Source organism: Hermetia illucens, chromosome 1 (assembly GCF_905115235.1).
Source record: "Hermetia illucens chromosome 1, iHerIll2.2.curated.20191125, whole genome shotgun sequence".
Classification (NCBI taxonomy): domain Eukaryota; kingdom Metazoa; phylum Arthropoda; class Insecta; order Diptera; family Stratiomyidae; genus Hermetia; species Hermetia illucens.
The window spans coordinates 93,899,118-93,914,984 of NC_051849.1; the positions used below are offsets into that span (position 1 = coordinate 93,899,118).

General features: G+C 33.6%; 1 protein-coding gene across 3 annotated transcripts in view; it reads right to left on the minus strand.

Moving 5' to 3' along the window:
• Window positions 1-15,867, minus strand: part of LOC119661675 (protein grainyhead) — a 421,106-nt gene that overhangs the window by 60,107 nt on the left and 345,132 nt on the right. For all 3 annotated transcript variants that reach the window (XM_038071113.1, XM_038071114.1, XM_038071112.1), the window contains exons 6-8: window positions 6,742-6,861; window positions 5,671-6,078; window positions 2,290-2,510 (exon numbers count right to left, since the gene is read on the minus strand). In XM_038071113.1, the coding sequence (XP_037927041.1) occupies window positions 2,290-2,510; window positions 5,671-6,078; window positions 6,742-6,861 (749 nt within the window). The remainder of the gene's footprint in view (window positions 1-2,289; window positions 2,511-5,670; window positions 6,079-6,741; window positions 6,862-15,867) is intronic.

The window sequence follows — 15,867 nt, forward strand, 5'->3', positions numbered from 1 at the left end:
CTGTTCTATCGCGCGTTCAACTACAAGTTATGCAGCCATCCTGATGTATCTTAAATCTGGAGCTTGTGGGACATATACAGACCTAAATTACGTAAATTTTCGATAATGACATATCAAGGAACCATGTGCCGAAGATTCTTTTCGAACTGGCTATCGCCCAAATTCACTTTTCCAGTTTGCTGCATGGCTCTGGATGTCGTGGTTGACACTTGTTACGTGTTATTGCAAAAATAACGGCTCACGTAATTCGCGAAAGGCATGAAACAAAGCAGTTAGAATTTGAATTTCAAAATAGAATCGCGGATACTATTTCGTTTTGAGGTCGGTATCATACTTCAGACGCGTTTCGTTTGGTGCTCGCGGCGTCCATGATCGTCATTGCGAAGATTTCCATTCCATTTGATTATGAGCTTTTTTATTCAAAATGATACTGCGCGCCGGACCGTTATGGCATGCTCAAAATATTTTTCGCAAACTCAGACAATTGCAGCAGGCAATTTTGAGTTGAGATTCTCTGAAATTACAATCACTTTTAGTATTTCGTTTCCTCCAGAACCACATAGCACTGAATTTTCATTCAACATTTTGTTTTCACTAAAAGAGAACTGTCAATTTACAGGAACGACCACGATGACGTCGCGAGTGAGCATTCCGTGCACTAAATGAAACGCAGCTTTCATGTCATTTTGTCGGGTGAAAGCATGTGGAGCACAGCCGAAGGTGACTGGGTTTGGCAGGAAGCCCTGTAAAGGGTTCAAATATATTGCTATAAATCGACAATAGCAGCGCTTCACTCTATACCCCACATACCGGCCCTTATATATACTGCTTTATTTAAGTTCATTGCGAGTTGCACATGTGATTTACTAATATTATTAATTATGGTTTATAAATTATCACCTTGCAGTCGGAAAATGTACTCCAATAACAAATGTAATATTCCCTGGAGATTTATGGATCCTTTCGAAAAGTCCTAATTTAAGTCAGAGGAAAAGCAACGTTTAAAAATTCAAGCTACAAGAAAAGTCAGTTTGGCAATTGCAGGAATCAATGGGGCGCTTAAGGTATACAAAACAACAGGCAATAAGTGGGTTGTAAAGGCAGATAGTGGCATGCAAGTTAACCAATAAACAGTCAACCGTCAACGCTTAGACAACAGGTGAAACAGAAATTGTGCGACATGATTAAAGACACTGTTCACCCAGGAACAAAGATTATAATATTACACATAATTAGCTAGCTTTGTACTGATGAAGGGAGTAGGTTGCCCCCGAAATATATATATACACTATAAAATAAAACTGTGGTTTGGAGTAAGCTACTGGTCTATCAATTTTAGACGTAATTTCGTCTGCAATCTATACTGACCGGCGCAACAAATTAAAAATGAAGCAAAACTCAAATTTCATAATTTTTTTCGATTTTTATTTGTGTTTTTATGAAATATTCAAAGTAAATTGTCTAGAGGACTTTTTTGCAATAAATTGTCTAGAGGATTTTTGTGAATTAACTTATATTTTAGCGATTTATATCACCCTACAATCTTTAAATACTGCTGGTTTAAATGAGATTCGTTTCGATTAATTTTCCATAGTTGAATCGCGATTTTATACTAGCTTACTACTTACTTACTTACTTGTCAACATATTTGCAAGCAACAGCGAATTGCAACTTACTTGCAATGAAATAATTATTTTTGATAAAGTTGATATGTATGGGAATTCTACTGGGAATTAATTCTCTTAACGAGATATCAACAATTTTGCTATTTTCTTTCCTCTAACGAATTCCAAATACGGAGTTCCCAAAATAAATGAGAATAAGAGATTTAGACCGCTTACTCTAGTTGATATATCATACGAATAAATACATAGATACAGTCAGTATAGTGTTTTTTTGGTAGTTGCAATGATTTGCGAGGGCAGTAGATAAATATGAGTAATTGGTATTTTTACATATTTACTCATCAGTAGTTTTAATTACATTTGCAGTTTGCCCCAGTAGAAGACTTCTCGTTTATTTTTATGGTGCCAAACATTCACGAAACATGCAAGCAACCATTTATACGTAACAATTTGAAAAGTCCGCAACCAGGGAAGATAAAATTCCATTCGTCTTATAAATCCTAATAAAAACCATTTATGTACGTTTTTTATTGCACCGAAAATACGGAAACCATAAAATAGAAACAAGTTGGGCAGCGGTAGTTACTCATCTTAAAGAGATGTAATATGTGTGGAAGCCTAATAATACAAGTTTTATAAAGAAACATTTCAAAGAGGTACTTACATTTTTGGTATTTGAATTTTATCTGCATCATTTTGTCGTCCAAAATCATGCCATGGCCTTGATCTTGATGCCGGATGACTACCATTGCCCAATGATGTGGTCGGGCTATTTTGACCGGCATGGACGTTAACAGTCCGTTGAATGTTATTGACTGAAACTGGAATCGCACCATTTCCATCTAATAACGTACCAGACTGACACAATTCTGTATAGTCGAAACTCTGCAATTAGATCAAACAAAAATTGGCATTTGTTAGTGGTATTGTCAAAACGGAGAATACGAGGAAATTGGAACTAATTAGTTTGTAGGATATAGGTACCATGGAAGCTAACATAAATTGGCAGGGAAAATAGGATAGAATATGGAGCAATATTCTTTACAAGGATCTTGTCTAGGGTTGACTTGCATAGTAAAGCACACCATTATTAGTCTAACAAACAGGTTAATTTAACTGAAGTTGTACTAAGAAATGTTTGATCCGTACAATACAAAGTAAAAACACCGAAGAGACTAACTCCATATTTATATACGATAATTAATGAAAGAGAAAATTTTCATTTTCACTTCAAATTTTCTGTGAATCGAATGCTCATAAATTAAAGACAACGCATTGCTTCGTGACAGGCGAGTACCTCTTAAACTTCTTTCCCATTAGAAATTTTCACATTAATATGGCAGTGATGAAAAGCGAAGTAAACTGGAAAATTTGCACGACATATCAATTTTAGTTGGAGTACCAACACTGAATTATCTGACTAAGTAAAATAAAAATGCGATAATTGATGATTGGAAGCCATAAATCCATGATCTTGAGGATCGTGCACAATGCAAAACATAGTACATAGTATTTATAAAAACGATGATATTCATAATATTTTGAAAATGTATAAAAATGCAATTTGGAATAAGTAAACAGCAACTAAGAGAATTATCACATGCATGAAGGTTGTATTTTGGTATTTGGATGGTAAATTGTATCTGCTGGCTTTAAGTGATGTCGTATTAGTGCAATTACATCAATTACACGTACACTTGCGTTTAACATAATGACAATGTACTGATGTCGTTTTCTTCATCAACAACACCAGGGGGTTTTCTTCATTGAGCTTGCCAAGGAAAAATATCTCCAGTAGCTACAAGTGTAGGAATTTTGCATCAATTTCGTGGAAGATGCCAGGCTTTTATAGTTTATAGTTCGAAAAGTATCTCAAGAAGTTTTACAGATACATATTTGTGGAGGGAAGCTGCATCAGTACGAATTGAAAGCAAGAAGCCGAAATTACTTTCTCCGGAGGCATCTGTATGTATGTTCTGAAATGTAATTTTCATAGTGCAGTCAGCCACTTTATAAATCAATAATTTAAGCGGTGAGCGCAGCTTTAATTGTTGGTATCAGGGCGATGAGACTAAACTGGAGATGAAACTGATAACAAGAAACTTTTCATTAGGGCAAAATTGAAAGAATGTCTGAATCCTATCCGTCGAAATGGTACACTTGCACTCACTCACTTGAGATGGTTCACTAATGTTGAGAAGCATAAACGCTAAACTGTTCTTTTATATATATAAATACATATATATATATATAAACTAAATCTTTCCTAATGGTTTCCCTTATTTTAAGAAAGATAAAGCTAAACATAACTTCGATGACAATCACAAATAAATAATTGAAATTTTCATGGAAAAATAAAACAATTTATTCTCGGAATCCATTTTACGTTTTATCTAACTTGCTTGGGGCCTTAGGTAAATTAATGGTGCCGCTGATGATCTCGGTGCTCTAGGATTGGTTTTAAATGGGAACGTTTCATTATTGAGGTGCTATATTTTGTATTGGCACATTATACATAGAAAATTCAATGTCATATGATTCTCGTACAGCTTCTACTACACAGATATTTTCTTCATGTATCTTTTGCTATGAAAGCATTTTTGCATGCGTTTTTATGTTCAACTGTAATACTAAAATCCAAGTACACTACTTCAAACGCGACAGCCAGCTGTCTACTATCTCAACCGTCACAAATCAAGAAAAAATAAATCATTTGCACGATATTTCTCCACAAATAGAATAGCACATACATGCCTACATCATAGACATTTTTTGATTAAAATTTTGAAGTTATGAAACATTAGAACTTATTTATATTCGATTGTGGATTATTTGAACGATATATGCCCTGGAGATAAAGTTGGCTTAGAATTATTCAATAATAAAATAAGTAGGTATTAAATGGATAATGCATAATGGAGTTTTCCATAGATGGTATAATCACGAAATTGGATATGGAAGTCAATTTTATGCGAACAAATCCTATGAAGTGTGTTTTGATTCAATGGGTTCGCTATTGGCGTGGCCTTGACTTGGCTGAGAGAAATAATACAGCCATATGGATAATAGATTTTGTGTATGATTTTCAATTTAGATGGCGAATATCTTAGGATATTAGATTACATACAGCTCATATATCCATTTGTCTCATTGCCCTGAGTGCCACTACCGGAAATGGCGACTGATCCTTATGATATAAATTTCTGCAATTGGTTTCAAAACCACAATTTTGAAATGTGGGTGAAGAGACTTTTCATTGTTCTAATACAAGGTAAAAATTTAATGATTTTCTTTGCTCCTGCCTAACAAACGGTCAGAAATGGATGCGAAATCTACTGTTGTTTTAAATGATATGTCGATATATCTGAACAAAGAAGATATTCAATGTTACAGAATAAAGTTTGTAATTGAAGTTCTACCAACAATGGGCTAGCATTTCTTTTGAAAACATGGCGAATTGGAACTAATTTCATTTTCCGAGTTTGTAGAGTGTGACATCGAAAATTCGCAAGGGAAATAATAACATTTTTTGAAAAATGCATACCTTTTGAGAAAATTAGCTTTGAACAGTTGAAATTATTTTTAAAATATTTCCCACACTCCGTCAAGCATAGCGTCTTATATTTCCCATGATTACTTAACTATTTATGAAAAGTTTAGGTTTTTAACTCAAATACACTTATATATATAATTTAATATGAACTTATAGCAATTGAAAAAAAAAAGCCAAACAATTATTGTAATGAAATAATTGACAAAAATGTGAATTTCAAAACTGAAAAATATTTAAATATGGTTTAGAAGGAAATACAGGTATTTGCAGTAGTGCATTGAGGGGAAAGAAGTTGTGGGACACATCAACGATGTATGGATTGTCTTAGAGAATTTTGCCACCCAGTCCTGGAACATCTTCGCGTAAAAAATATCGAAATTTATAGAACATAATAACATTGAATGAAGGAGCATTGAAGTGGAAATCGTAGTACTTTAAAAACACATAACTAACTACAAAAGCAGTAAATCACATCTTAAAAAGCAAACTCACCTGTTGTATATTATTCTGATCTCTTGGTGTTATTGCGTCTGCACCAATTCCTGAATCTGGACTGGGCAAATCAACGGTTAGACCAGCAGCAGTAACTGTTTTTGCATAAACCGGTGTACCATTCTTTGTATGTGTTGCGGTTGTGGCAAAGCGTCCTTCATATGTCGTTCCCGATTGTGGTCCATCGCTATCACCATATATAGTTCTTGTGGCTGGTGCATATCCTTGACCATCGGCTGCAAAATATTCGCGATAGTATGGTTCAGAGATGAAAGTAGATCCCGTTCCGGTTGTTAAACGTGTGTACATCCCATATTGGTCAGTGGTTACATACGGTCCCGGACTGGGACTTTGAGCATTAACATTCGAACCAGCCGTTGTTGCTGCTGAACTTGTTTGATGTGGACCCTGTTTTTTCGATTTATCATTTTTTATTTTGTTCTTATGCATGATTCTTAGTTTATATTCTAAGTGTATGCGCCCACAAATGTGGGATGCTCTGCATTTCGAAATTTGGTATATTTCTTTCTTTCTAGTGTTACAAGTTTTATAAATGTATGTATAACTTGGAAAGAGTGTCAAAGTTTCCGCAATATGAATCGGAACATTGACAATAATATATATTACGAGCCAGTGACAGAAACCGGTATTTTCATTCACTTTCTGAGCCACTTAAGTTTTTTCGAAAGTAAAAAATTCAGAATTATTACAGTGATTTAGTTCGACCCCTTCAGAGGTTTTTTGTTCAAAATTATTTGTTAATAGAAACATCTCTTCTTATTCCCCGGTTTGAAATTAAAAGCGAGTTTTAGGGAAACACCTATTGAAGAGGAGGTAAAACTGTATAGAAGAAAACCAGATTTTATAAAAGTGAAATTTTATGTAAATACCGTAACATGTTCGTATCATAGACTCTGATAAAAATGGCTGCGTTTTTCCCCTAATTCATATTGCGAAAAACCTTTGGTTTTTATCATGATTTTGAAACCCCTTACGATTCAATTAATTTTGAAGAATCAAGACTAGCAGCTCTTGTCGTTTTATAGGCTTTTGCCTGATCCTAAACCTTACCTGAAGGTAAATTTGCGTGCCGCCGGTGGCAGCGTACATTGTTTCAGCTGATGGACTTCCAGGACTGGGTGGTGGCTCTTTAATCTCAATTGATGGTGGTGGTGATTGTACGACCAATACCTGAAGAGAATGGGATATGATATGGTAGTGATATAAACAAGAAGAATTATTATACATGATGAACAAGAAAAGTTCCTACAATGTCATAAAAACATACCCAAGAAGGAGTTTTGTTTATATTAGGCCCAGAGTTTTTAAAAAAATTCAGGGATGAGAAGAGAAAATGCTACCACATATAACATTAAAATCTAAATAACAAAACAAAAACATTGACTTTCTTCGTGGTTGAACGGTCTTTAAGAACCTTTTTCAAATTCAACCCCTGCAATTGCTTATCAGTAATATTTCGTGCCAGTACATTGATTCACTTTACTCCATATTTAAAATAATTTTGAGATTCATAAATAAAAAGTACGGATTTTAGATAAGGGAGCCACGGGTGGATTATACAATCCGCAATACCACTGACCATTAAATAATCAAAAAAATTAACACTTTAAGTTTTGCGAAAAGGCCTTAGGAGATTAAGTTACAATCCAAAATGAGTGGATTAGATGCAAATAGTCACTTTGGCAAATAACTTGAAGGATAAACGTAAAGGATCTAGATTGATAGATCAGTAGCTTACTCCCAAACTACAATTTTATTTTAGTATGTATATATATTTCGGGAGCAACTTCATCAGTACAGTAGCTTTGTACTGATGAAGGGAGTAAGTTGCTCCCGAAATATATATACATAATAAAATAAAATTGTAGTTTGGAGTAAGCTACTGGTCTATCAATTTTAGACTTAACTACAAACAGAAGGCAATATCTAACATTCTAGGCTCATTGTTGCTGCATTTTGCTAGTTGAGCGCACATTTGATGCGTAGTGGTAAATATGCAATAAATAGCAGTTCAAATTCATGACATATTTTGCATAATTAGAAAGTTTGTTCTTACATTTATCATCAAGACAACTTTTAAAGATAAATTCTTTATTATACATGAATGCTATGAAGAATTCCTTTTGCGTATCACATTAATTTCAGTTTCAGCAAATATGTTTTGTCACGCGCTAACGTGATAGATAATTATTAATTATAATTGCAAAAGTCGCATATAAATTTTTCCGTTTGGAATATGTAAAAGGAGGATTTTACGGAAATTTAATTTATTTCAAAGTATGATTAGTTGAAAGGTAAGAAACCAGTATCAACCCTCGCAAGATTTACTGAAATGTAATCATGATTTGGATTCTGATGATAGAAGAACAAGAACAAACAACATTGTTACTCTATGTTATTGATTTTTTCGTTGAAGATTATACATAGGTAAAATATATGATTTTTGGAAAAGGATGAGAATATTCATGCGATGTTTTCACTGCCCTGTGACCAATTTTGAGCAGAGGAGCTAATAGATTTCGGTTTAATGATGATTAAGGTAGCGCTACTCTTATTGAATTGGTAAAAATCTAACTTGGGGATGATATTAGCGATTTTATTTTCTTTATGAATCTTGTTCACAAATTTTAGCTCTGGTTCCCAGTGAAAGGTAGTGTTAGGTGGATTAGTGAACTGACAATTCTTGAACTTTTATTTGCGAGTAAGCCCTGCAATTTGGAATTTGTGGAGAAAGGTAATGTTTTGAAGTTCCGTAGCTGCTTTATATTAAAGATAGTGAAATAACATTGTGTTGGTCCTTGAGAAGTTAGCATGATCATTTGATATTTGCAAACGGCACCCAATGTGGGGTGACACTTTCCTGATGAACACGCTACATGGGAGTATTCAAAGGATTAGCCCAAATTCACTTCGACAACGCACTATAAGATTACAAACGACATCTAATATGGGACCTTAAGTTCATTTTTGCCCACTAGACTCTGATTTCATATAAATGGACCTACGTTTGGCGAATGGTAGGTTCAACCGGGGATGATTTTTCCGCCTGTCTCTTACGCTATGTTTCACTACAGAGGTATCCCCAAAATTATTATAACTTCTTTTCATTCTACTTTAATAGAAAATACTCGGGAAGTAAATACTTTCCTGATAACAAAAGTATGCATGTAAGTTTTCGACCACCAAATCTGTTGGTCAATTTTCTCAATTTCTCAAATTTGCGAACCTAGTATTAAACAAAAGAAAATTTGGCGATACGATGATTACATTTTTTTTGCAGTTAAACACATAGATCTGCCAAGGAAAAAAATTTCACTGAACATAGATAAGAATGCCAAAATAAGAAAGGATTGCTTCTACTCTTATAGGTTGAAATGGTCTAAAGTTTAAGCTACCATGCTTTTACTAATTGCAATTTGCTCCATGCATATCTTAGCCGTTAGTTAGAGGGAGTGCTTCCTGATGGTTCTGAATTATAAACTATCCAGTGAGGTTATATTTTCTGCGGATGATATTGTAAGCCACCATCGCATACGAATGCGGATTCCTCCTCCAAAAGGAAGCAAAAATATCTTTGCGGGCAACGCAATCAAACTAAGTAAGACAAACGCTTTGAGGCGTATTTGATTGCTTCCAGCTGTCATGAAGATACCAGGTAAAATCATTCTGAAACGCAGTAAAGAGCACATATAAATTTTGATCATCAGAGAACAGGCTGGTTTAGTACCACTGGGACTCAATACGACAGTCAATTAGGTGATCATACATGAGGAAGTTCGGAGGTATAGTTCTAATGACCGTAGGTTATACAATTTCAAGATTCGCATTGTTGAAAACATAACATACTCTTGAAAAAAAGAGAAGAATGACTACCAGACCCTGCCACGACCATTTTGGATCGGGATCTATACTCATATGGCACAGTCAGGGGAGAGTCAAAGATACCAATCCCAGTTATTATAGAGTTACTACTAGATGCTGCCTGACTTCGTTGACTTAATGAATGAACCACACTGGGCTTTTGGCAAGAAGACAACTGCTTTTCAATCTGCTGTGGAGGGCAAAGTGTCTAGAAGATAATCTGCAGCAAAAGAAAGGTATCCCCTGTGTTTTTATAAGGCTGACTAAAATACGTAAAAAATTGCAAAAGACGCAGGGAAGAAACCATCCAACAGCTTACCAGACGATAAAACAACGGGCCTTGGATTTACGGTTTCTTCGGGCGTATTTTCATGGTCTAGAAATGAAGTGTTTAACCAACTGTTAGGTTTAAGTCCAAATTGGACTGATGCGCCATTGGTAATTATTATTAATACCTATCTAACTAACTTAGTTGATACTGGGCCCTCATGGGCTGGACAGCCTGTCATTACAAAGATGATGAAATCATTGGGCAGCTTATAAATATTAACAGAGTTTACTTTTTTCTACTGAAATTATTTGAGGTTAAAGTTTTAGGACAATTTCAATAATTGGCTAGTATTCCAAAAGATAGAGAGAGGCAATCGTGGGGTCACAATCACGGCTGAGAATAGAATTAAAAAGAAGCAGAAGTGGAGCGTTGTATAACAACTATTTGGTTGCTTCGCAAGCAATTGTCCAAGCAGTTGAAAGCAGTGCGTCTAGGCAGCACGAAATGGGAAAATGTCTTAAAATAAACAATGAAAATCCCAATGGGCGCGGGCTGTCATAAATAAAATTCGGCTCATGCGTAGTTCCTTGCTGGAGGTGAGGCAGGGAATTAGTCCTAATCTTGTTCTATCACATTAACTAAAGTTTAATTTGTGTAATTTGCTGCAGTATTAACTAATCTAAGGTCTAAAAAATAGTGCATACAAATAAGCATAGAAATCTAAATTAAGTTATCGAATCTCCTTAAACATCGAGGAAATGTTGTACGGTAAAATCACAAATATAATGATGCGGGAGACAGATAAAATGCTGAAAAGAGAAATAGTGCTGCTCGAAACTGATTTTGATCGGAATAAAAGATCGATAAAGTGAAGAACGTCTCGAAATAGCATAAAATTTGACTTAATGTGGATAGATTCCTGAATAATTTTATTCTAGGCCCACCTCCGAAAATTTGTTTTATGTGTCTACTAAAGGTCAGTTTATCGAGCCATCTAAGTTTTAAGCCAGAGTTTTCTCTCAAGTTAGAAATTCGTTAAATTGAATAGCTAAAAATAAATGAATGAAGAAGTAATCGTATGGAAATTTCTGCGTTTCTTCGATTTTGTTTTCTAACGTAAAAACTAAACTATTTTTCAGTACATTAAACAACTGAATCAACCAGAAGGTTTGATGAGTGGTTATTTAACTGTGAGTGGGTTGTGGAAAATGTTCGTTCCAGTTAGAAAAAAATTAATAGCACACCAAGAATTCATATTAAAATAGATTCATTTGAAGTAGAAAATATTTCAAAGATATTCTATTGGCAGCTATGTCTTAATACTATAGTCAAATATGCGCATACATTTCTAACCTCAAATTATTCTAAAAATCCAATCTGGCGCAGAATTTATAACTGCTTAATAAATGACTGTCCAATTAAACTACCTTTTTCCAATCTTCAAGGTAAGAGCTTAATATCACAATTATATTAATAGGTTTTGTTTAAAACATAATGGACGTGTCAGACCCTAACATTATTAAAGCCAGATTGTACATGATAACGATCCCTTTTGCGGCTCAAGAGCGCCAATTAGCGATAATTGTTGCGTATATAATTAATAAAAAGAGGGCTACTTCCTTGTTGGTTATTCTTTATGGTTGCGCTATGTATTGTTACTTTTTAAATCATTAAACAAAATATGTCGATGAGATTCAATAAAATCCAACAATAAAACAAAGTAATATTCATTTTAGTCGTCTTCTCAAAGTTGATGAACAAATCAATTGGCACCAGGTTTATATGTTAAATCGAGTGGTGTCACGTAAGGCAAATGTGGAAAGGGATTGGTCATCGAATTATATTATAAATATTTAAATTTTTTATTTTTTTTCGTTTTGATGGAAAATTTGCTTTGGGTTGCTATTTCTGTTTTGTTATTAACTGTTTACAAAAGTATCATTCAATTAAATAATTTACAACACAAATAAATAAACTGTGCTCAAGTGGATAAGAAAGGATGGAAATACTTTGCTGTGTATCATAAAAACGCTTTTGGAAAATTAATTCTGTTTATTTTTGCAAACGGCAACTCCAAAGGTAAATAAGATAAGCGGATTATTATCAAAATAAAATCAGTAAAAATATATCTATATAAAACAGATTCATGCGGAAATGGAAAATAAATGCTTTGGAGTTTTCAAGATCTTCTTGGCAACGGGAAATGAAGAGTTAATTTTTTTAGTCCTTGACTGCTATCAACGCGTCATTTTTCCATTGAAATTGATTGTCTTATTTTACTGGGTTTTATATTTTAGCTTTCTCGTGTACCAGATATTTTTCAGTGTTGTGCTTAATCTTAATACGAAAAATGATTGTTGGGGATGCAGTCGAATTGATGCTATTATTGAGTTAATTAAGCAAGGTTTTTCGGAGATTTCGTGTGAAGGTACTGTTTTCAGGCAGACCTTATCTGCGATGTTTACAACACAACAAGAACTAGGCAGTTTTGGGCATAGTTGGCAATTTAAAACAAAAACTATTTGTATCAATCCACTGCTATTCTATGACTGTATCAAAAGTTATGTACATATCTAGATGGGTTGATGGAATCCCCCAATTTCCAAAAAAAAAACCCTTTTGTTTGACTTTTTACTGTTCATCAACATTGTTGGCGTTTTGGGTCGCCAGTTAAACATTCATAAAGATAACATGTATGTTAATTATGTGTCGAAATTACTTTCAATTAGTTTTTAACTGAAATTGACAATTTTCCCAGCCCAAAATTAAATTTCTTTAAGACCAATATTAACGCAGTCACAAGTTTTCTCGAAATTGAGACTGGCACGGGAATGAAATGAAGAAGTTTCCAAACAGCTACGGAATTAACACAATTTCCCTTAAATGAATTTTCATTTACTTAAACCTTGAGGGCGAATTTAAGGTATACGGTCATTTTATAGAGCTACTGTTGTGATAATCGCGATGATGATGGACTCATACCATATTTATAAGCAACGCATACCTACTTATGAATTTTTCGAAAGTTTCACCACAAGAAATGTGATTAACGATTTCTGCTGCCAGTTAATTATCGAATGGAATTATGGAATGGACTGGTAATGTGAGTTGAGGAATGAACTAATTTAGTTTGACGCAAAATCGGATTTACGGTGGAGGTAAAGCAGCCATTGGTCGTCATCTAAGATGGCATTTTGATAACTGTTTGAATGGGCGTGTGCATGTTTTGAAAGTGAACGGGTACTTAGACCGACTCGCTTGAAATTGCAAGGGAAATTAATGCAGATTTGATCTTATGTAAATGAAATGAGGTGCAATAACAGAGGTGACTTTAATAGGAATGTTCTGGCTAATGGAATGATATACCATGTGGGGTGATATTGGAATTTTTTTTAATTTAATTAATTTTTAATTTTTTTTTAACTAACTTCTCTGACCATATCTTTCGTTAGGACACAATCAATCCTCTTTCCCAGAGAGCCCTCCTCTTGGCTGAAGCTTATTCGTTGCTCGTGAATTTTTTTGTCATTTCATTGAAACGGAAGGAATTAATACTATCTCTAAGCTTGTCTGCTTTCCATAGCAACATTAACAATTTTTGAATATCCTCATAGCCTCAATACGCGTTGTTGCAGTATAATATGAATAACTTGTAAATGTTAACATCGCATCAGATAAACCATCATTAAATAATATAAGTCATAAAAATGCTAATTTTTCTCAAACAGAAAAGTCCGCATACGTATACTGGTTTCACGCTCAATTAACGTGATAAGTTAGCTGAATAGTAACCACTGAGGATGTAGTTTGTATAGAAATATTTGTAAAGAGTCAGAAAGGTTTTTATTTATACATTTTATCTTAAAATATATTTTGACACATTGACAATTTTTGAATGATAACAGGAATTCTGTACTATCCAGTCTGAGAGATATTTTTTAATGAATGTCTAAGTTTGCAGCCTTTTATTTGGTCATTATTTTATTTTAAGTAACTTCGTAATCAAATAGAAACATTTACTGTATCTCTGGTTAGGACCTTTGTTAAATTTGTAAATATGATTATTAAGTAGATTGCCATTTTCAACTAAACACGAAATGGAGAGTTATTCGATATTATTTTGATTTACTCAGGTTAATATTTGCACCTAAAGATGTACAAAGTACGAAAAAAGGTTTGTTACCATTCAAAAGGAAAAAACGAGTCGCAAGCCAAAAGCTCAGAAGTTCAGGTATGAAAGGTTTTTTGGATTTGTATATAAGAATACTTGGGCACCCGATGATTCCATCTAGTAGTGAATATTGAGTGACTATTAATTTCAATGTGATACTAACATTTTATGTCTAAGAGTGTAGTAATTTTACTTGAAAGAGACAATTTTGATCTATTGGAACTTTGTTAATAACATTAGGATTTCCACCAAATTTTCCAAAATCATGCTTTACATTATGACCATTATGACCACGATGGCTATAAGATGAACTGCATTGTGGTTTGTAGTAAATGTGCAAAATATAATAACATATTATAATATTATTCACTTTATTTGAGTAGATATCTGGATGCAGACAATTTTGAATTTTCTCAAATTTTGTCGATAGATAACTTTTGAGAATGCATCTTTCAAATATTGCTGTTGATGCCTGTTTCGGAAAGTACCCATATGATCTTTTTAAATTTCTCTATTTTTTATATAATTGCATGTGCTAGTATTAAAGAAAATGAAGCTAACTAAACTGCTTCGTTGCAACACATACTTAAAAAAAAAAAAACTAGAAGATACAAAATCTAAAATATTTTTCCGAATTTTATCTCAGATGGATATAGATTGAGAGCAAACTTTTCAATTGTCAAGGACCAAAAACAAATGTTAGAATTAAAGTGAAAGGCCTTGAACTTAAAATATCTTAAATATTAGGTGTAGCTGTTGTAAGAAAACTCCTTCAAAAATTAAGAGGAAAATCAATTGGGGGCTCTAGATAGTGATTCCGTTCCGTGGCCCACAAAACTAAATCTACAACGATCAATCGAATTTTTGTAACAAATTTATTTGTTTGACTTGAATGCCTTCTTGCTTATGTAAGTAAGAATCTGTTACTTTTTTATTTTAATAAAATTATTATTCCGCTCGAATGTATATCTCAGTTTTTATGGGTATTTTGCATGATTTCAATTTATGCTGAGTGGTAGGAATAGTAATAAACACTTATTTGAGGACTATACCATTACTAATACTTAATTTACGGATTTATGAAATTTTAACTAATACGCTACTTTTGAGTGTATAAAAAATTAGCTACTCCAAATCACTATGGATCGAATTTTGATATAATATTTTTGGTTGGTAGTTTTTGATTTTTTCACTTGTTCGGCTTTTTTCGTGTTGAAAGTCTGAGATGATTTTCTCTGGTTTATATTAATCGAGATTTTGAGGGATGCTCTCTACTTACGATCTTATAAGATGCAAAGAAAGAGGTTGCATCTCATTCAAAAATGCACTTGTAAGTTGTAAGAAACACAACCATCTAAAATAAAGAATATTCGCTTTGGTGCGGTAGTTAAAAATCTGATGAAAGACAGGTTATATACATTGTGTTTACGACTTGGTAGAACAAATTAAAAACATGTGAATATCTTACAAAAGTTGGTTTAGTACGCGTGTTATAAACGCATGTTCTTAGGAGATATCATGAATATTTTATAAAAATTAGCTTTAATATTTAGACTATAGGTAATACAACGTCGAATCGTCTTTCAAATATCTTATATAATCAAAATATATATATAGATTCTAATAAATGGCACTTGCTTCTAGCAAGAATGAAATATGACCCCGAATGCTAGATGACTGCGGAGATGTATAATTATTGAATAAATTGGACATCTGCAAGGTTCTAATAGTCTGTTAAAATGTCCAAGACAAGAACAGATACCCTATCAAAGCCAAATCGTATCAGTTATCGCAATATTCTGAAGGTGGAAAGCAACCTTACAATGCTTCAGGGTGTTAATAAAGAACTTCCGTCAACAGTGGTGGACCATCT